Source organism: Elephantulus edwardii, unplaced genomic scaffold (assembly GCF_000299155.1).
Source record: "Elephantulus edwardii isolate Elephantulus edwardi_28Jun2011 unplaced genomic scaffold, EleEdw1.0 scaffold00025, whole genome shotgun sequence".
In the NCBI taxonomy this organism is placed as follows: domain Eukaryota; kingdom Metazoa; phylum Chordata; class Mammalia; order Macroscelidea; family Macroscelididae; genus Elephantulus; species Elephantulus edwardii.
Window position 1 is genome coordinate 16,294,568 of NW_006399775.1, and position 22,145 is coordinate 16,316,712.

The 22,145-nt window shown below is 48.7% G+C and overlaps 1 protein-coding gene across 1 annotated transcript in view; it reads right to left on the bottom strand.

The window, feature by feature from the left end:
* Positions 1–22,145, bottom strand: part of LOC102857208 (olfactory guanylyl cyclase GC-D-like) — a 42,015-nt gene that overhangs the window by 14,769 nt on the left and 5,101 nt on the right. The window contains exons 2-13 of the mRNA XM_006882924.1: positions 21,158–21,453; positions 20,139–20,493; positions 16,524–16,608; positions 15,768–15,864; positions 15,554–15,682; positions 14,650–14,730; positions 12,320–12,496; positions 11,959–12,115; positions 11,539–11,688; positions 6,614–6,762; positions 3,862–4,025; positions 3,157–3,349 (exon numbers count right to left, since the gene is read on the bottom strand). Of these exons, the coding sequence (XP_006882986.1) occupies positions 3,157–3,349; positions 3,862–4,025; positions 6,614–6,762; positions 11,539–11,688; positions 11,959–12,115; positions 12,320–12,496; positions 14,650–14,730; positions 15,554–15,682; positions 15,768–15,864; positions 16,524–16,608; positions 20,139–20,493; positions 21,158–21,453 (2,033 nt within the window). The remainder of the gene's footprint in view (positions 1–3,156; positions 3,350–3,861; positions 4,026–6,613; positions 6,763–11,538; positions 11,689–11,958; positions 12,116–12,319; positions 12,497–14,649; positions 14,731–15,553; positions 15,683–15,767; positions 15,865–16,523; positions 16,609–20,138; positions 20,494–21,157; positions 21,454–22,145) is intronic.

Here is a 22,145-nt window from a genome sequence, read left to right on the forward strand (position 1 = left end):
TCATTCCTGTTTTATAAATCAGGTATCTGAGGCTCAGAGAGACAAAATGATTTGCCCAGGATTCCACAACACAAGGACTGAATTGAGAGGCCTGGGCGGGGGGTCTCCTCTCCTGCAGCCCACAGGGGCTCTGCTCTGAAGTTATGCCCATAAAAGTGCTAACTCAGTGAATGCTGCAATCCTCAGACTCCTACCGAACCAGGAAATGTTTGCCTGGCTGCCTCCCAGCCCAGACCGGATTAAAGAGGAGTAACCCGATTCCATCGGGGCTAGAGGGGAAACCGAGGCGGCCAGCATGAGTGATGAGAGACTCACACATGAGGAGGAGCAGGCCGCCCCTTTCCCCACATCTGGACGGGTGTGTGGGCCTTGTTTTCTTTCATTGCACTCTGCCAGAGAGATGCAGACCTCTTGGCCGGAGTTCAGAGCGCATCAGAAGGCGTGATTCAGAGCTGGGAGGGACACATGTGTGAGAAAAGATTAGCAGGAGGGGAAGAGACAAGGCCAGGGGTGAGTCAGGGGCAGATCAAAGCTGTGGGGCTCAGAGAGCCAAGATGAGGAATATTTTCCTGGGGCCCAGGGGGCCTGGCAGCTCTGGAGACTAGAGGGAAACTCAGCCAGCACCAGTGACTTCTGAGTTGGAACTGCAGGCTGGGGTGAGGACTCAGGGTCCTGAACACGGGACCCAAGAGGAGCTCCTCCTTGTGATGGTGGAGGCTCAAGACGTGTGGGTCATGTTGTGTGGAGGGACACCATGGGCATTGCAGGGTCTAGCTCTAGCTGTCCAGGGGCATGTCCAGAGGGATCGCGCTGCTAACCCCAAGCCTGCATGTCTCTGCCGTTCAAATTCATCAGTAGCTTTAAGGGAGAGAGAGAGGGGAAGTCTCCTCCTTGAATGAGTTACAGCCTCAGAAATCCAATGGAAGGTTCTTATGAGTCAGAATTGACTTAACAGTGGTGAGGATTTTTTAGTTCTGGTCCTGCCATCTACCAGTCGTGTGCCTGTCGGCAAGTCATGCCCCTCTCTGAGCCCTGGTGTGGTGTGCTCCTTATCCACTTAACATGTATTTCCTGATAGCTTACTGTGTGCTGGACATTGCCAGGTACTGGGGACAGAATGGTTTAGGGTAGAAGTCATGTAGGACCTTAGTATAGAGATGCTGTCTGGGGGGACTTATGGGAACGTCAAACAGAAACTCCAGAGAGGCAAGAAAACTAACCCGAGGCCAACCAGGAAAAAGGAGGCAAAGTGGAGTTCAGGTGATGGGAACCACGTGAGCAAAGTCCTGGTGATTCAAGAGAGCAAAGTGTGTGTGAGAAGCACAGAGGTCTGCAAATGGGAAGGTGATGCAGGTCGGGACGTAGGTGGGACCAATTCCTGTAGGCCCCGTGGGCCCCATGGACCTCTGGCTGTATCCTGAGGGATTGTATGGTGAGACAGGGTCATGTGTGACCGTGGCTCAGGATTCCTAGAATCAAATATAACATCCACACCTCCCTGGGGATATTGTTAGACAAGTCACTTAACCATTATCTTTTCAATTTCCTCATCTATAAATTCAGTCACAGGTGATTTAATGGATTGATCGATACACAACTTAAATCAACTTCTAGTATACACTGAACACTCAATAAGTGTTGACAACAGTATCCTCATTGACAATTAGGGATAACAGTGCCTACCTCACAAAATTGTTACAGTGATCAAATGGCTTAATACATATACAACTTTTAAATCAACTTCCAGTGGACGATAAGGACTTAGTGTTGGCAATTATTGCTGGGATAATGTAAATAATGCTGCAGGCAGAGTACCTCACATCTCATAATGTTAGCTCTCTCCTCTGGAACTTCCTGTCCAGATATTTGTCCATACTGGCTGTAGCCTTTGGTCATGGCTTCCCCGTCCACGCCTCCCTGCACTTCTGTGCCTGGAAGGGGCTGGTGGGTCACAAGCAAAAACTAAGGTCAATGGACTTGAGTGTGACTGTTCTGAGACCTCCTTATCCTCCACTGCCCAAAGTTCAGCTCAGCTCCTAGAACAAGTGGCAGGGCAGGACAGAACAATTCCCAAAGCTGTGTGTGTAGAGCTGAAGAAGACAGGAAGCTCTTCACTCTCACTCCCTCGCTGTTGACCTAGAACTCCACATGAAGCCCAGGACCCTCCTACTAGTCTATGAACCGACAAGCAACAGAGTCCTTTTTCCCTGCTTTTCACATGGGAAGCAGAGCTCCAGAGAAGGGATAACATTTGCCTCTATGTCTCACAAAGCTGAGAGCAGGGATGGTGTCTCAGGATTGAGAATTGTGAAGGGCTTAGATCATGGATGGTCTTAAACACTCCATGTAGCCCTCTCCAGTGCACTCCCACCCCCTTCCTGTCCTCCCCACTGGTCCACTTCACGTTGAGCCATCATGACCCATCCAGCTGTCCTCTGGCCCTCTCTCTCTTTCTGATGGTGAATTATCATTATCATTTATCTGCACAGGATTGGCACAGAAAAGCCTCTCCACAAAAGCCTATTAAAAGGATAGATGATTGGACACCTGGCTAGGTGAACAAAGAATAAATGAACGTTGCAGCTAGTTAATTGTAAAACAGGCCTACACTCTCCCTCCTCCATTCACACCCTCTGCAATATAACACTGTAGTTCCTTCCACCAAGAGATGGGCTTTAGGTCTCTTGAATCTGGGCTGGTCTTATGACCTGAATTGACCAATAGAATGCATTAGAAATATCACTGTGTCCAAGACACGACTTAACTCTCAGGAGGTTTGTGTGCTCCTGCTCTTTCTCAGAGGCCTGTCACCACCATGGAAACCATCCTGTCTAGAGGAGGAGGGACCAATGAACCAGGGCTGAATTGTCCCAGCCAAGGCTCCAGAAATCTTGAGAGTCCAGCCAGGATCAATAGCGCTCTCCACCTCACCCACAGACGCAGGAGTGAGTCTGGTTCACTCAGATTCAGATTCATATCTTTTCAGGTGACCCACAGGCTTGTGAACAGTAATAAATGTATTAAGTCATTGAGCTTGAAGACAGTTTGTCACCTAACAATATTATTACAAACGCATAAATGATTAGATGGAAGACAAGGCATTGGAAACAAAGAGGAAGGAAGGTTGGATGAATGCCAGCTTCCTAGGACCCTCACCTTATATACATCATGGCTGCCCAGGACAGCATCGAACAAGGTATAGAGGTCGTTGAGGAAGCCAACCACCTCAATGGGCTCACTCAGGGCTGAGATGGTGGTAAAGCCCACAATGTCACTGAAGTATATTGTAACCTGGTCGAAGTACTCAGGCTCCACAGTTGCCCCCATTTTCAGAGATTCAGCCACGTACCTGAAGAGAGAGAAACGGTCAGAGTCACAAACTGGACAGATCTCTTCTTTACAATTTAGACGTGAAAGAGAGATCCTTGGGGGGAAAGCCCTGGGTGGGGCATCAGGACCTGCCCTTTCTCCTAAGAATATGAGACAGCAGACATTCAACATTTGTGGGCCCAGCCCAGCACAGCACCTAGTGCATGAGAGTCGTTGTTGGGTGCCATTAAGCCAATTTCACAACAAATCCATGTGACAGAGTAGAAATGCTCCCATAAGGTTTTGTAGGCTGTAATTTTTCATGGGAGCCAACTGCCAGGTGGAGCCACTGTGCAGATCCAAAGCCTCAACTTCATGGTTCCTAGCAGAGATTTAACTATTGTGTCATCAGGGCTCCTTAGGATGTGCAAAGGGCTCTATGAAAATACATTGTATGAATGGAATGGATTCTTGGAGCTCAGATATATTGAGCACCTGTGACATCTCGTGCTCAGAGCTGAGGCTGGTCTCCCAGGCCCCAGGGCCACTCACGGAGGGAGCATCTGTGAGAGCAGCCTTTCCGTCTTCTGTCTCTCCAGCTCCAGCTCCTCCGTCCGCTCCTGGACCAGGTCCTCCAGGTTCTGGGAATACTTCTCCAGCATCCGCAGCATAGAGTCGGCAACACTAGTCTTCTTGCCTTGGTTGATGCTTTTGAACTGAAAACAGAACAAAAATCACAGTTCATTTGCAAAAGGCCCCAGTCACAGGAGTGAACCATAGTCCCTTCCTGGGAGAGCTTGGGTGTGCTGAGAGTAGAGGCGTAAATAGACTGAGGAAGGCTCCACTGAGGGACAATTATAAGTACTGGGAGAAGGGTGGGCTACTTTTGTGTGAATGGGCAGCAGAGAGAGGATTTTACAAAGAAGTCTGTGCCAACCCTAAAGAAACCAGAACTGCCACCCAAACTGTGTTGTTCACAATAGCAAAGAGCTGGAGACAACCCAACTGCCTATCAACAAGCAAATGGATAGAGAAGCTGTGAAATACTCACACAGTGCAATTAAGTGCAATACTACATAGCACTGAAAAACAAGGAACTCATAAAATATTATACAAAATGGGTGACCTTGGAGAATACTATACTGAATGAAATATCTCAGTCACAAAAGGGCAAATATTGCATAATGCCACTGTTACAAAACAGAACTGACATGGATGTTGGGGAGAAATGAAGAAAAGAGGGGATAAATAATGTATACAGCACTGAAACAGATGAAGGAAAGAACTGTTTAAAAGGAATATATGATTAGCTATTATTTGCATGACAACAGTCCAGAATAAGAGGGGCATAGCAAAGTGGACTGAGGGGAGGGAGGAAATTGTGCAAAAATGAAATAATATTTTTAAAGAGAAAAGTGAACTGGGGAAGGGTGTAGGGAGGAAAATATACAACAATGAATGATTGGAAATCCAAGTTCTCAGTAAACTTTCATTTAAATCTCAATAAAAATTATATATATGTGTGTGTATATATATAAAAAGAAGCCTAAAAAATTAAAAGAAGCCTGTGCCCAGCATGTTATAATTTACAAACATGGAACCCTATTGTACCTATTCTCAGCACAGTGGAATATACCTTCATAGATAGATGATGATGATGATAGATAGATAGATAGATAGATAGATAGATAGATAGATAGATAGATAGATATTGTTGTTGTTGTTATGTGCCATCAACTCATAGCGATCCTATGTACAAAAGCTCTAAACCTGCTCTATTTTTGTCAATCTTATTGTCTCTAACACACCTACTGAATTCAGTCACTGAATCAATCCATCTCACCAAGGGTTTTCCTCTCTGGCACTGTCCTTTCCCTCCATCTTCCTAAGCATGACGTCCCTCTCCAAGGACTGATCCCTCCTTGAAACATGTCCAAAAATAGGTAGGTAGGTAGGTAGATAGATAGATAGATAGAGATAGATAGATAGATAGATAGATAGATAGATAGATAGATAGATAGATAGAATAAAATTGACAACGACTCTAAAGAGAGTTCTGGTAATTAAGTGGAAAAGAATTGTGCTGACAACCCAAAGACCTGCAGTTCAAGTCCACCAACTGCTTTGCAGGAGAAAAATTAGCAACCTCTTCCCATGTGATTTACTGCCTCTAGAAACCTGCTGGAGGGTCAGCTATGAGTCAGTTCCAACTCAACAGTACTTAACAACAACTAATGGTGAAATAGGAAACTTAGGGACAGTGAGTTTGTGTTCAAAGGAAAAGAATAATTTCAGACTGGTGAGAATGGATTTACAACTTGAAGAATGTCATTATTGTCACTGGATTATATATTTAAATATTGTTGGGCTGGTATATATCACCAAATGAATTTTTCTTTTTAAAAAAGAACTAGTTGCAAAGGCTAGCCAGCTCTGCAGACCACCTTCACAGTGACCACTGAAAGCCCATCACACCAGTAATGGCCAGCTCTGCGAAATGGAGACAAAATCCCTCAGTGCAGGTGGCCAGGTGATGAGAGAAGGGAGGGAATGTGGGAAGACTTTTCAAAAGACACCTGCGGGTTCTTTGACATCTGCTTTCCCTTCTCTTGTTCCTTCATCAGCTATCTGTATGCCCCCTCTTTCCTCACTCATTGAATCTCTCCTTGGCAACTTTCCCACTGTGGCTGGGAAGCCAAGGGCATCATGGGAGACATGAAGATGTCACCTGAGGCTTGACAGATTGGCCTTGTGGGAGCTGTTAGCCAGCTCAGTGAGGCTTACACACTCTACCATCACCTTGAAAACCTGTATCGACTTGCCTCGCCCCTCCCACGACTACCCCTCTCACAGCGTCAACTCAGTGACTCAGGGACCAGCACTCTCGTCAGCCACAGTGGTATCTGTTCAGCCTGGGCCTCCCAGCACCAACTCTGCAGACAGACAAGCCTGTGGTCCGATCCAGCCTTGCCTTTTATGCTCTTGGTTACCTCGAGCAGACCCCCTTACCACTCTGTGCTTCAGTTTCTTCTCTTTCAAAATCCAGATATTAACCATACTTCCTCACAGGGCTATCATGAAGTTTAAATGAAGCAAGCACAGGACTTGGCACGGGGTCTGGCTCTCAGCTAATGTTCCCAGAGTCTCTGGCTCTGAGGAAGCTGTCCTCAGAAAGAGAACCTGTCCTCAGGCTCCCTCAGGGGTGGTGGTCCTGGCCTGCTGTCTCTGACTGCACAGGGCTTCTAGACCTTCAGAGAAATCAAGGGATGTGAGCGCCTCAGTCTTCTGGAATGGATGCACTGACCTGGCTGTAGATCTGGTCCAGGCTGGGTCTGTCCTCGGGAGCCTCCTCCCAGCACTGCTCCATCAGCTGGATGCACTCAAGAGGACCGTGGTCAGAGGACACCAGAGGCCGGCACAGCGGAGGGGGTGATGCCACCTTTCTGATGATTTCTGCAACAAACACAACTGTAGGTGGTGGACTGAAGGCTACCAGGAGAGCTCCTGGAGTGGGCTTGCCTCAAACATCCTGTGTGGAGGCAGATAAAGGTGATGGATAAAGGTGCAGGGTTGACGTCTTAAAGACACTCCTCAATCCGCTATGGTCGGTGGATTTAGGGTTATTACATAGTGGGTACTTCCCTTGATCTGTGCCATAGTGTTGTTAGGAGGCAGGTCACAGAGCTGGGCTTACATTCCAGATCTGCTGTCACCTGCCCATGAGATGGTGGGCTAACCACTGACCTCACTGAGCCTCAGCCTCCCTTTCTGTGAAATAAGCTTAATAAGCCCTTCCTGCTTGGGAATTCTGGTGGTGTAGTCCATAGGCAGTTGCACTGCTAATCCAAAGGTCACATCTCTGGTGGTTCTCATCCATTAGTGGTTCCATGAGAGAAGACCAGGCAATAATTTCTATGTAAACACACTCTCAGAAACCCAATAAAGGGTCAGTGATGAGCTGGTTCTGACTCAACAACAGCTAGTTAGGAGAGATCCTGGCCCAGGGTGCTTAATGGGGAGATGACAGATGTTAAGTGCCTGGTACTTACATAGTAGGCTTTGGTCAGCTCCAGGACTTGCATGGACTGCTACAAGCTCCATGCCCAAGGATTCCTACCATAGTGCCAGAAGCATTTGATACTTTGGCTCTTTCTACCAGCCTTGCCAGTCGGAGACTTTATCACATCAGCGTCCCCCAAGTGTGAAGTAATACTGTCTACTGATTGTCATTACAATCATCATTTCCCCTAGAAAACTCCTTTCAAAGACCTTTCCGTCCCTACCATGTGGCAAAGACCACCAGTCTGAGTCCAGGCCAGACAGATCAATGTCCCCGTTCTGACTCTACTATTTGCTATTAGCTTCAATTTCCCCATCTAACAGATGACAAAGCTACTTTGCCCTGGGAAGTGGTTGGAGAGCCTGGATGAATGGAGACATTTGTTTTTGTTTTTGTTTTGTTTTTTTTGGGGGGGGGATATTTGGAAAAAAGTGTTAAAATTTATTAATAATAGTTAACATCACATAGTTAATTCAAGTAGTTACTTATAATGGAGACATTTGAGCACATACTGGAGTCAGCTAGATCAGGCTGGGACTTGTAGAATATCATTTTACGTTCTGCACAAGTTACATCGCCTCTCTGAGTTCCCATTTCCTGTCTATAAAGTGGGCATGATAATGGTACATATCTCACTGAGTTGCTATGAGGAGTAACTGATTACTGTCCTCTGAGCTGGAATTAGGGTAAGGAGGAGAGTAAATTCTTTCCAGATTTCAGTCTCCTTCCCAATCCTTTGTTGGCCTTTTTATTGGGCAGCGAGCACAGGCCTCGTCCCATTTTACAGACAGAAAACGAAGATTGTTAAGGTTCATGGATCCTCCATGGCTCCTGATGATTTAAAAGTGGATGCTGGAGTCCCTAAGTGGTGAAAGATTGCTTGTTTGAATCCACTCAGAGGTGCTTCAGAGGAACCTGCTTCCAAATCTACTTCCAAAATGTCATAGTCATTAAAAACCCTATGGAGTGCAGGCCAACTCTGTAACACATGGGGTCGCTGTGAGTGAGCACTCATTCAATAGCAATTAATTTGATTTTGGGTTAGAAGGCTTAATCAGTTCCCTGGCCTTTACTCTTTCCTTTGCCCTGAGGTTACCAGCCTGCAAGTCTCAGACCCCGAGGACCTCTGCATCAGGGTCTGGAGGGCTGTGTATTCTCACAAGGGGAGAGTGCAGATGGAAGCAATAATACATTGTGCACACATGTACAGCTGTTTCTCAAAAGTATGTGGATGATGTTGTGATGAAGAACAGACAAACCCATTCCAAAGTGTTGGCTGATTTCAGAGCAGATTTTTGTCATTGAGTATTTCCTCAGTCAGCGGATATTAAAAGACAAAGAGTAGTAGCACATGAGGCTTCAAACTCTTCTAACATTACAGTGGAGTCCTCCTCTGTGGACATGCTGAGAACCAGTACGCAGGCCAGGCCGGATCTCGTGTCCCTCCTGCCATGCCCCCTGTCAGCACCCCATGCATCATAGTGACTGACTGGGCACCATGACCGAGGGTGCGGTGGTAGATCCAGTTCTGAGGAGCCCAGCTGGGCTCTAGGAGAAACTTCCAAGGATGACATCAAAAAAGTGTTAGGTGCAAGAACATTGAACACGGATCAGGGAACTTCAGCTCAAATCCCAGCTTCACTGATTCCATGCCAAGTCCTGCTCCCCGCTGGGCCTCACTCAACCTTTCTCTAAGTTGCCCACCTCACAGGGTCATCCCAGGTTCGAATGAAATGATGAGTATGAACAAAAGTGCTTTGGAATCTGTAAAGTGCTATCCATCTACTAAAAATAGGGAAAACATACCACATTGCCATTGTTAATTCTGGCTCAGAGGACTCTACTGGACAGAGAAGAACTGCCCACAGGGTTTCCTACGCTGTAAAATCTTTATAGAAACAGACTGCTACAGCTTTTCCCCTCAAGACAGTTGGTAGGTTCGAACTATCAACTTTTCAGATAGCAGCTGAGCACTTAATCAAGATGCCACCATAGTTTTCTCTAAAGGACTTTAAACCACAGTTATTTCTAAGAGCAAGCTGGGTCTTTCCACAAGTGGCAAGGTCAGGAGAGAGCCTGGGGCCACCATGATTACATGTGTCAAGCCACCCTGGCCTGATAAATATCACTGACTATTCCTCACAGCCACTGTTTTTGTTATGTGCCGTCGAGTCACCTGCAACTCATAGCGACCCTATATACAACAGCCCTAAACCCTGCTCTATCCTCTGCCAATCTCACTATCTTCAACTTACCTACCCCAATTAACCCAGTGACTGAATCAATCCACCTCATAAGAGGGTCTTCCCCTCTTGCACTGTCCCTCCACCCTCCCAAGCATGATGTCCCTCTCCAAGGACTGATCCCTCCTTGCAACATGTCCAAAGTATGTCAGACGAAGCTTCAGAATCCTTGCCTTCAAGGAGCAGACTGGGTTAACCCTCTGCAGGACAAACCTGTTTGTTCTCCTAGCAGTCCATGGTATATTCAATACTCTTCTCCAGCACCAAAGCTCCAAGGCATCAATTCACCTTCTATCCTCCCTAGTCATTGTCCAGCTCTTTGACACATAGCAAGTGATTGCAAAGACCATGGCCTGTATCAGGCTCACCTTAGTCTCCAGATTTCCTTTTTTACAGATGAAAAAACTGAAGCTCAGACTCTAAAAGAGACTGGTCCAAAGTCATTCATGAGTGAATGTGTAGCCAGCCTCAGGTCTGTGTCCCCAGAGCTTATGCTCTTAACCCTGCTTCCTCTGAGGCCAGGAAACCATACTCCAGAAAGGTACAGGCCATGAATCAACATTCCTACCCGAGGATGGTCAGGCACTGAGCCCCGTATCTTCGATATGCACCCCAAACATACCTAAGCTAGGGCAAATATGGCATGTAGGCTGGATGCCACTTAAAGGCGGTGCCACTGAGCAGTTTCTATTAATGCATTCTCCCTCAAGTATGGTAGACATCCAGAGGTATAACTGAGGGGTGAGGTAGAGGAGGAAGACTTCCACTGGATGTGAGTCCAAAGGGGCACAAGATGAGGTGCGTAATGACCTTCTGAGGCACCACAGCTATGAAAGCGCGTGGAGGCAGCTGGACATAAAGAGGGAAGGTGTTTCTGTGGCTCCTTGCCATTATTAACATCCATTCATCTTGAAATTGGGTAGGGGTTAGGGTAGGTATGCCATGTAGAAAGGGTCCTCTGGTGCTTGTTGCCCTTGCCACACCCCTATCTGTATCCAATGCCTGGTGGACCCCAATATTAGAGGGTTTCGCACTGGCCACATGGCCCGCAGACCCTGTCTGGTTGGTCCTTTCCCTCTCTCTGCAGGCAGAGTGGGGTAGGCAAACACTCCATGTGAGGCATGTTGGTCTGATAAAGTCCCCTCGTCTTCCACTCCCCTATTTCATCAGTGTGGGATCTGGAACACTCTCTGCTCCATGGGAAAAAGTGGAACCTGGTCCCTCATGAGTTTGGAATAAGATGTTAGGGGTGGGAAGGGGGCGGTGGGCTGGGCAGGCTGAGAAGCCAGGGCAGCTGTAGGGGAGGTCACTGAGCCTGGCAAAGGCACATCAGGAAGAACGGCCGGGGTATCCTTGTCCAGAGACCTCTGACAGAGAATGTGGAAGGGAAGAACTCTTTCTGGACTTTGACCCTGACACTCAGGCCAGGAGAAAGAAATTGTCAATCGACCAGATGGCTGTTGGAAAGGTGTGAATGACTGTTCTGTGCACACAAAAGCATTGGGACAGAGATGCTCTCAATAAAGCAATCCAACCCCCAAGTACCAAGTAGCCAGGATGGAACAGTCACGAGGGGTCTAGCTAGTTTTTACGGGATGCTCAAGAGAAAGATGGATAATTGTCTCTCATGCAATGTACAGTCTCTGAAAACTGCTGAAGGGTCAGCGATGAGTTGGTTCCAACTTGATGGCACACAACAACAACATTTCAGAAACGAGGAAACCGAGGCTCAGAGAGGGAATGTAACCTGTATAAGGTCACACAGAAAGTAAATGATGGCGCTGGGAAGATGTGGAATCTACACTGACAGCCAATGCCGGGGATGAGGTTATTCCCAGGCCGGCTTCCTGACCCTCACAGAGCACCCCAACTAAGCAATGGCTACCTTCGGGGACAGGCCAGAAAAAGGAGAGTAGGACACTGTACCTTCCGCAGAGAGGCCAGAGGAGCTGTAGGGCGGGCCTCGAGTCAGCACCTCCTGCAGGATGATGCCGATACTGAAGGTGTCTCCTTTGAGGGTGCCCCGCCTCGGCCCCCCAGGAGCCCGCAGCAGTTCCGGCGCTGTCCACAGCAGTTCTGCAGTCACAGGACAAAGTCATCCAGAGGGTCAGAGGTCAGCAGGCAGACAAGGCCCTTTGCACACATGGCCTCATCACTTGGCTCCTCAAGCCCTGGGAATGTGTTGGAGCCTGTATTCTCCCCATTTCACAGATGAAGACTCTGAGGTTCAGAGAAGAATGCAGCCACCCCCAGGAAGTGTCTTTCTCCACACTCAGGTGGGAGCACCTGACTTAGAGACCTCAGCTCTTACTGGCAGCTCCCACCCGCCATCCACCCTGAGCTGACCTTCTGGGGCTGGTCGGGGGCAGCGAGCCCGCTGTGCATCCAAGAGCTCAGCATAGCCGTGGTCAGTGACCTTCAGCACAAAGCGTCCGTCCACCACACAGTTGCGGGATTTGAGGCGACCATGAGGGAAGTGACGATGGTGCAGGTACTTCACACCCTGGGGTGGACATTTAAGGGCCCATTAGGCCTGTGACAACCAAGATGGGCCCCAGCAACCAGAACACCTGCCCTGTCATGTTACTGTTTGCCTCACTGTTCAGATTTCTCTAAGGTGACATGGGAAGAGGCCACATGTGGAAAATTGAGAGTCTCTCCTCTCCCTGCCCTCCCAATGACCCTCACTGACTGGAACAGGCCTCACTCGGATCAAATCCAGCAGCAAGGAGGCCTTGAAGGTCCAGTCCAGCCGCAGTGCCTCGTTCCGCAGCAGGTCCTCCAGGCTGCCCCGCGAGCAGTGCTCCAGGACCAGAGCACTCACGCCAGAGCCCACGAAGAAGCCCAGGCAGATGGCCACGTTCTCATGCCGAAGTTCCCGCATCTGTTGGGACAAGGGACTCCGGGGTCTAGACCAGATGTGATCCAATATGAGCCTGCAGTGCTTGCAGGACTGGGAAGTGGACAAACAGATGAATGACTGAGTGAGTGAGTGGAACCACTAGACATGAGCGACACCATGAAATTACAGTGATTCAGGGACTCGGTGGCTTAGAAGCCAGTGAGATGAGGCACAAGCAGAAAGTCATGTCCCTGATGACAGCTATGTCAATTTCCCTCAGGGTGATTCTGACTCATGTGCTCTGGAGGGTGTTCAAGGCTGCGACCTTGGGAGCAGACAGAGTGCCAGGCCTGTCTTCCTCTGAGTCACCTCTAACAGGGTTTAAACAGCCAACTTCTCAGCTCATAGCCAAGCACTTAACTGTTTGCTCCACTCGGCTGTTCTTGCCCAGAAAATCAGAAAGCTCAAATCCAACCAGAGCTATCAGCAGTTGGCCTCCCAGGAAAGTCGGAGCCCTTGTATGGCACCTTCACACTCACAAAAACCTTCAGGGATAATCAACAGGGGAGTCTGCATACTTTTCTTCCTTTGGAAATGTATGAGCACATTGCCATATGTGTTGGATTAAGTTGTTGTTGTTGTTGTTGTTGTTGTTTGCCCTCAGTCCCTAGCGACACTGTGAATAATGGATCTGAAACCTGCCCTATCCTGCGTCAACTTCATCATCTCTGATATACTCCAGCCCATTGTTACCGTCACTGTGTCAATCCAGCTTGTTGAGGGTCCCCCTATCTTATGCAGACCCTCTCTATTTCCAAGAAAGATGTCCTTTTCCAAGGACTGACTCCCCTTAACAACATACCGAAAGGATGTAAGATGAAGTTTCATCATCTTTACTCCCCAGGAACTCCCTGGCTGCACTTTGTACAAGATGCACTTGTTTGAGTGGTCGTTGACTGCATGGTCCCTAACAGTAATGAGAGTGTTTTAGAATCAGGTATTACAAAAGAATACGTAACTGGAATCCTGTGATTCATTCAGCAACTTCTGAAATTACTTAAGAAATGCCCATAGTCACTGATTCTAGGACTCTCACTGGGCAAGCCCACCTTAACCTCCAGTCACTTTTTAAAATATTTTTTAATTTTTTTTTAATTTGTTGTATACCATTGAATCAGAACTGACTGGCAAAGGAGGAGACTGCCTCTCCTTCTCCAGTGGAGCATCTGGTGCATTCGAACCATGCACGCCTTCATGATTGCAGCACAGCTTCTTGCCACTAAGCCGCCAGAGCTCCCTCTCCAATCACTTTAATCTCTAAATTTTATTTCAGATTGGGATGGTGGTGATATTGGCAAAGTCACCATGTGTCGAAGACACACTACTTTCCAGGAACAGTTCCAGGTTATTCCATGTATTCTCGCTAATCCTTATCATTTTCCTGGAGGTTGATGCCATAGCCCCATTTTACAGGAAAGCTAAGTGTCTGTGGAGAGAGCATTCCACTGAGATCTTCCTGATTCCAAATCCTGGCCTCTGTCCTTCACCCCACATGACCTCTCATGAGAGAGAAGACTCGTCTGTGGTTAGTGATGACAAGTGACAGCAAACTCCCTGAGGGCAGGAACCAGTCTCCCTCTTCCACTGTGAATCCTTGAAGCCTAGCGCATAGGTTGAGCTCAATAAATGAACCCCCAGCCACACTCACTGCGAGTGGGTTCATTTAGATTCATAGCAACCCTGTAGCACAAAGTAAAACTGCCCGACAGGGTTCTCAAAATTGCAAATCTTTATTTAAGTGGACTTTTCCCCCTGTGGTTTCCAAACTTCTGACCTTCTGGTTAACAGCTGAGTACTTTAACCACCAAGGCTTCACTCAATAAATAGTGACTACGTGGGTGGATGAGCAGAGGGTGAAGAGCGGAGGGCCAGGTCCTTGGGTGGTGCTGACTACACTGTGGGGATGCTGAGGAAGGTGATTGTACCTGTGGTGGAGGGGACCGGCTTCAGGAATGCCGCTGTGCCGTGGGGACATTGTGGTGTATAATTGTGGTTGAGATTCTAGGAGTGAGACAGCAGTCGTGGTGCTGGGAATGACTTCTTTTTGAGACCAGAAGCCTCCTCATTGAATAAAAACCAATCCAAAACAGTAAGGGCCCCCCCAGTCCCACCTTCCGTGCCTTTGACAGCTCTACCTTTCTCAGGAGGCTGAGGGAACTCGGCCGTAGCTCTGGGGCTGTTCCAGCTTCAAGTTTCTTCAGCCGAACCCAGTCTCCCTATTCAGGAAGGGATAGGAAGTGCTTATCTGCTCCTATTTGCCAGCTGAGTGAACTTGGGGAAATCCCCCCATTTTTATGAGCCTCAGCTTCTTCATCATTAAGAAAAAAAGTCATCATCAAACCAATATTGAAAAAAGAAAAAGCATACAAACCATGTTTTGCCCATCATTGAAGCTCCTACCAGTAAAAAAGAAGGAAAAAGAAAACAATAACCACAACAAACCAAAATCAACATGTAATTCTTCTAGAGAGAAGGTGGGAAAGAAGAAATGAGATTTCTCACTGCTTCCTGTTTCCATCTGGCTTGTCTATGTGGGAAACATGGAGTGTGAGAATCACAGTGCCAATGAGAGTGAGTTTGGGACTGGTACGGAGTTCCCAAGCCGGTGGGTCCTACTGGGCTGACCACTGACCAAGTCCCTCCTAGCTGGTGACCCAGACCCTACCTGGATCCTGCTCTGGGCTGGGTGCTGTCCAACATGTCAGGGCCTCTGGGACCAGGGGTCTCATTGCCCTTTGCCTAAGTGTGCAGGGATGAGGCTGGGCCATCCTCATGACTGAGAAGGACGGTGAAATGGCCCCAGGCTGTCTGTGCCCAGGCTAAGTGGCCAGGAAATTTGTTCCCTAAGACCAGGTCTTGGATCACATAGGCTGGGAGCTGAAGTCTGGCCCTACTTTTAGTCTTGTCCTGACTTGCTTTGTGACCCAGCAAGTAACTCCAGTTACCTTTTTGCAACAAGAGTAGAGCAGGGGCCAGAGAAGCTACGGTCCCTCACTTCTCCCAAACTGTTCCCCAACGTGAAGGTAGAGGGGTGCTCACCTGGTACAGGGCCACACTGGCAGGCTCCTGGGAGGCTGGCAGGCTCCTTACTGAGCCCTGGGTCACTGACCTCAGGCTCCCACCATCGGCCACACTCCTCGACTCACTGCCACTATCTATGTTCAGCCTCTGCGGGAGAGTAAATATGATCAAAAGGCCAGGCTGGGCCTCAGCCCACTGCCTGCACACCCAGCCCAGTCCGTGCCTGACTCACCCGGCTGCTCGGGGGCTGCTGGATGAAGGTGAGCTCCTGGGCGTTCAGCAGAATCCGCTGGGGGCCCCGCACCAGCCGCAGCTGCCGGATGCCCAACCTAGAGGAGACACAGTGCAGTGATGGGACGGGACACACTTTACCTCACCTGAGTCTGACTCATAGTCCTCTCTGGCCTATCCTGCCTCACACCAAGCCCAGCTGGGCAGAGAAGGTACTGCGGAGTGCTGTCTCCCACAGACCCCTGCAGCCTCAGCTCAGGTCTGGAGGTCCCATGTCTAATGTCTTGATGGGTTGGAGACCAAGTGCTTCCAAGTTATGTGGAGGTCTCCAGGACAACCAGAGCCTGAGGAGAGGTAGTACATAGAAGGCTAACCCCCTTCCAGGTATGACCTAAGTTCAGAATGGGTCTGGATCCGGGAACACCAGGAGTTCAGACTCAAGGAGAATTGTTTTCCAGGCTGGAAGTAGCCCTTGGGACTCTTTCTGACCCAGCCCCTCATTGTGAAAACTGAGGGGAGGGCAGAGTTTAGTTCAAGGTTATGGGCTTCTTTCTCAAGGCACAGCTACACCATCTCTGGAGGCAGGGGGATCCCTGACAAAATGCTGAGTGAGGGTTTAGGATGGACAGGAGCCCTGGGTGGTCCCTAGCCCTGGGAAAAAGGATAGGAAGCAGATTTCCAGGGCTGTGCATACATAGAGAGGTCCTGCGAGCTGGGCATAGGGCACAGAGCCAGCCTCAGGCACTGACAGTCTCACCTGATGAGGCAGGTGAGGGCCCCACCAGCCAGCAGCAGGACTCCGGACAGGACTAGGATGAGAGGGCCGCCCAGGGGCTGCGCACCTGTGAGGAAGCAGGGCGGGGAGGGGGGGGGGGTGGAGAAATCTTTACAGCTGTAAAGATCACACAATGAGGACAGCCCCCTTCACTTCCTGGGTAAGTTCCTCCTCTGGGAAAGGGAATACAGACTTCTGTCCTATGTGGGATTTCAGGAGGGTCCTGGTGGGAAACCCTATCTGTGATGGTCATCAGGCACAGATATGAGTTCCCAGCACCACTGTCTGTGTCTAGATATAGACCCCTGCCTCTGGGCCTAATGGCTCCTGCTCAACCTCATTAAAGTCATGGTCACTCTGTAATAATATCATATGTCAGTCCCTCCTGTTAGACTAAGAAGAGCAGAGAGAGAGAGAACAGTTTTAATGATCTGTTTTTACCCCTGGCTCCTAGCACATGGCAAGTGCTGAATAAAATTTGTCAGGTGAGGGTGCCTACTAGCTGTTGTGCTGTTTCTTCTTGCTTGCCCTCTGCAGTGGACCACTCACTCCCTACCTTGTCAGCTGGCTCCATTGTAGGATACCTCTGACTATTAGAAAAGCTCAGCTCTTCTCTAGTCTCCATGTCAGGATCTATATGAAGAGGCTGGCTGGGTCCTCTCACATAAGGCGCGGGCCTATTTTACCTTGGCATCCCAGCATCAGCCTGGACTGTCAGAGTGGTCAAATGCTCAGCTCCATCCTGGAAAGAGGACAGTGGCTTCCACTGTCAGGGTGAGTGGCAAGCTTCTTTCCTTCCCTCTCCTCCTTCCTTTTGCAGGGAAACAAGGACTGCTCTGCCTGCCTCTTTCTAAGACACCTTGAACTGAACTGAATCCAGACAATAAAAGCAGCAGCAAATATTTTGTAGTATGTATTGTGAAAGAAGGCTGTTATGTATTTTTACTTTGCAAGTGTGGGACTTATTGTTAAAAATAGCTATCCTGTCCATTAATTTGGCTTTTCTGTGTGGATGGGTGGGAATAGGCAAATAGGGCATGTTAGCCTATCCACAAGACGACTGGCTAGCCTCACTAATCTACAAGGGGATTTATTAGTCTCGCCATTAAACTGAGCAGATCCAGGGGCAGGGGCGGGGCGGGCGGGGGGGGGGGAACCCCACCGCCAGCAAAGAAGAGAAAGCAAGAGAATGTAACTCTTCCATCCAAACCAGAGCAACAGCCGCAGCAGCCACAGTGGGGAATCAGAGACCTGACACGAGATGGAGTGGACCTTGGTACTTTTCCGCATGGACAGAACCAGAGCTCAGCTAAGCCTTTGCTCAAGTTTGCTGGATAAATTAGGGTGGAGGTGGAAGAGAAGAGCCAATATTGGCAGGACTGAGAACTTTGTATCACTGGCCTAAAGTGAGGCTCAAGGCTGAGGATCTTGTGAGCACATTTCAGAAGCCATCCTGACTGTATTCTGCCACTAACCTGGATTATAACCTTTTGACCTCCACAATATAGTTCTGTGAGGTCTGAGAGCTATCAAATCAGATTTTGAACCCAGTAAAGCAATGAGATTGATACTGAGTAGGAAGAGGTAAGGGAGTGTCAGGGAAATGACTGACTTCACGGGAACTGGTTTTGTGTTGTTCATACTTTTGATGGGCACAGTTTCCCTGTGTGGAGTTGTTAAAGGTCAGATATGGCTGTCCCTATGTGGCCCTTGCTCTTTTACAGCAAGTCTTCACAAAGGCCTCTGGAAATAGGTATGTTATTCTCTCAAATCTATGGATGAGGAAACAGAAATGTCAAGTAACTATGAGAGGCAGGGACTGGGTTCAAGCCCAGATAGTTTTGGTATCTGTATTGGCATCTGTCCTTAGGGAGCTCTGGTGGCCTAGTGGGTAAGAAGTCGAGCTGCCATCCCACAGACAGGTTGTGGTCCACTCGCCTGTAATTCACTAAGAGGTAATGCACCATGCGAGAAAGATGGACAATCTCTTCCTGTGCAGTTTATAGCCTCTGAAAACACACTGGTTAGTCAGCTGTGAGCCAGCTATGAGTCAGTGCCGATTTAACAGCAATGAAAGAGAGAGATCTAGACTCCTACCCATTGCACTACTTTTCTTCACCAAAGGCTTAGAGGAAGGAAGGAAGGAAGATTGGAGTAGAGATTTAAAGAGGTAAGGAGTAAGCCGTACTGGATGTGGCGGTAGAGATATCCAGGCATGCCATGAGCATGGTGTGATGCACCCAGTGGGTGAGAAGCACACAGTAGGGAGGGAGAGCTCTGACTGGAGAGCTGTTCTTGAAGAGTAAGGTCCCCAAACCAAACCTATTGCCATTGAGTCAATCCCTACTCATAGTGACCCTTCAGAGCGAAGCAGAGCTGCCCTGTGGTTTCCAAGGCCCTCTGCAAGATGGACTAACACGGTGACTGCAACAGCAGCTCAAGCACACAGTGACCGCGAGTATGGTTGCAGAAAGGGGTTGTGTTTCCTTCTGTTGTCCTTGGGTCACTGTGGGTCAGAGACAGCTCCACGGCATCTAACAACAACAACAATCTTTAAGGAAGCAGGCTGCCACATCTTCCCACAGAGCAGCCAGTGGGTTCAAACTGCTGACCTTTTGGTTAAAAACTGAGCTCTTAAACATGGCATCACAAAGACTCCTGTTCTAGAAAGATAAGGAGGATTTAGCCAATCAAAGTGGAGAGTAGAACTCTGGGAAGAGATAAAAGCCTGTGAAAATGGAAGCTAGAAAGAGCAGCATGTGTTTGGGGGAAATCAAGAATTAGCCTTCTCCACAGAGTTTCATTGGAAGATGAGAAGCATCTTCCAACTGAGGTGAAGAAACAGGCAGAGAGAAGATCATGAGGAAAACGGAAGCTGCAGAAGGGTTGGGCAGGATGGGACATAAGCAGATCTGGCCAAACCTAAGATTACCCACTGACGCAGTAACCACAACAGACTTGTAGTAGGGAATGTGGGTGCATTTGATTATTTGTGCTGACGTGTTATACGTTCGTCTCTGTACAAAGTTATTCATAGGTATACAGTAGAGCTGCATTAGTGATAAGAGCTTTCACTGACAGATGCCAGGAATCTGAACAGGATGGGCTTTCTCACCTCATACTCCCTTGTGGTCATGAGATAAAAAGAATTCTGTGCTTGAAGTCAGGAGATGCAGCTCAGTATGAGCTTAAGTACAAGCTCAGTGTGAGCCTAGGTGGTGCCTCCCTGCATGACCTTAGGCAAGTCCCCAGACCTCTCTGCACTTTGGTTAGCTGGTGTCCCTGGAGGGTAATAGCCCAGTCACAGGGCTGGGGTAAGATCCAGGAGCATTAAGAGATAAGGACATGCTCTGTAAACATTATAGCCTTGCTCACTGGAAATAGCCTCGCCAGTCTTTCTGGTGCTTTGCAACTGCTTGGTTGGCCTCGATGGATGAACAACCCTGACAGTAAGTTCTTAAGTCTTTGCACCTACCATTACTTATCACTAAGACTGTTCAGAAAGCCTAGGATGTTGGCTCTATAGATAGATAGACAGGTGGATGGATGGGTGGATAGATGGATGGACAAGTGGACAAATGGGTGGTGGTGAATTACCTCTCACACAGAGTGTATTTGGGTCAAACCAGCAGCTGGAGTCTCGAGCTGGAGGAACCCCTCCTGGGAAGTGGATGGTCCTGCCGAGAGGCTGCACTTGCCATGTTCCTGTGTCCAGGATGTGGGTGGGGACCAGCTGGCTTCCACAACCATCGGTGTCCAGGATGACATACCAGGCCAGTCGCCTGCCCTTCTCATCTGTTTGGATCCTCTGGCTAAAGCCGGCCACGTCCAGTGCCCCAGTGTAGTTCCCTAAGTCGATCCCCGAGACCCTTGCCCCCTGGCTCTCAGCGCGGCTCAGGGAATGAGCCAGAAGGATCACAGCGTCATAGATGGTTCCAAAGAGTGGTGACACCTGCAGAAGACAAGTCCCCAACCTCATGGCACAGACTCCCAGATAACTCTGAGCCCTGATTCTCCTGGCAACAGGAATTGGCATCCACACGCTTGTCACTACCTTTGGACACCAAGATGCAGACGTACAGAAAGAGACTTGTGTTCAAATAAGTCCTTCAAGTGAAAACCAAGCCAACAGCCCTTCCTTCTTCTTTCTAACTCTTACAATCTGTATCAGCAACTTTAGAAAACTTTTCCTTCTTTCACATTTTTCATTACTCTTAACCTTTACACCTTCCAATTTTCACTATTTGCCAGAAACACACAGAGAAAGAAGATTGTCTTCAAGAGAAAAAGCAGTTGGGCCAGAAAGGAGAGTTAGAGAAATTGAGAACCAATGAGGGAACAGAAGCAAAAAAGACCCAGAAGATGAAGGGTAAATAAAAGTGCTAACAGAGTGACTCATTAAAGAGCGACACATACACAGGACAGAGAAATTGGGTATGTCCAAGGACTAGGAAGAGAGATCTTGTCAAAGGAGGGACAGGTCTTGGGCCTACAGGGAAGGTGGGACTGGATGGCTGAGTGATTGACTGACCAGGCCATCAAGGGTGAGAGTGGACAAGTACACCATGCCCTAGGTCCTCAGGGTCCTGTGAGGGCATGTGAGGGGTTGTACTGACCTTCTCTGGCTCCAGATGGGAAGGCACCTCTCCACCCATGTTGGCAGTGGTGACAGCTTTGTCTGCCAGGCTAGACTCCAGGCTGATGGTGAGCACAGCATCGTAGACACGCTGCAAGGGCCCCCTGTCTCCGAGGGCTGGGTAGGAGTGGTTGCGATAGGGCAGCGCGAACAGCAGTGTGTCATAGGGCAGGAAGACGAGCCTCCCGTCAGCCAGGCCTTCTGTCCCTGCACGGCTCAGCAGGGCCGTCTGCTCCTGGCCGCCCAGGAGCGCAGAGTGCATGCACAGCACCACGACTGGGGCAGAGACGGCAAGGTCACCTGGGGCCAGCTTCCCACGGGCTTCCCTGAAGGCCAGGATTCTGTGCCATGGACAGCTGCCCTGTATTCCCATCAAGGCCCCCCCGTGCCACTCCCAGTCCCCTCATATCTCGTCACTCTGGTGAAAGGTAGACATTTCCCTTAATCTGTTCTTTCTATGTCAGTAGCAGTCAAGGCCACCAAACCTAGGTTCATCCTTGGGAAAAAGTACCTCCAACTGAGAATGTATTTATATGAACAAGTCTCTCTTGTTCAGAGAGCCTGCCCATCAACCATTTTGACCAACTTCTGACTCCTCTCTTTACCTCACTGGCTCTGACAGTTGCTAGTATCTACTATAATGTCTTAAAGTACTTTTACAAATGTTTGGTCATTTGATAAGGCAACAAGCCTACCCAAAAGCACAAAGCTCACTGCTGTCAAGCCACTTCTGACCCAGGGCAGCTGTCCTTGGGGTTTCCAAGGCTGTGAATCTAAACAGGAGCAGACCATCTTGTCTTTCCTCCATGAAGCAGCTGGTGGGTTCAAACTACTAGACTCTGTGTTCACAACCCAACATGAAACCTACCATGCCACCCGGGCTCCTTCACAACAGCTTAAAAGTTGTATATTTCATTATCTCTGCCTTTCAGATGAGGAAACACAGGGCAGTCAGACTATTGCCCCCA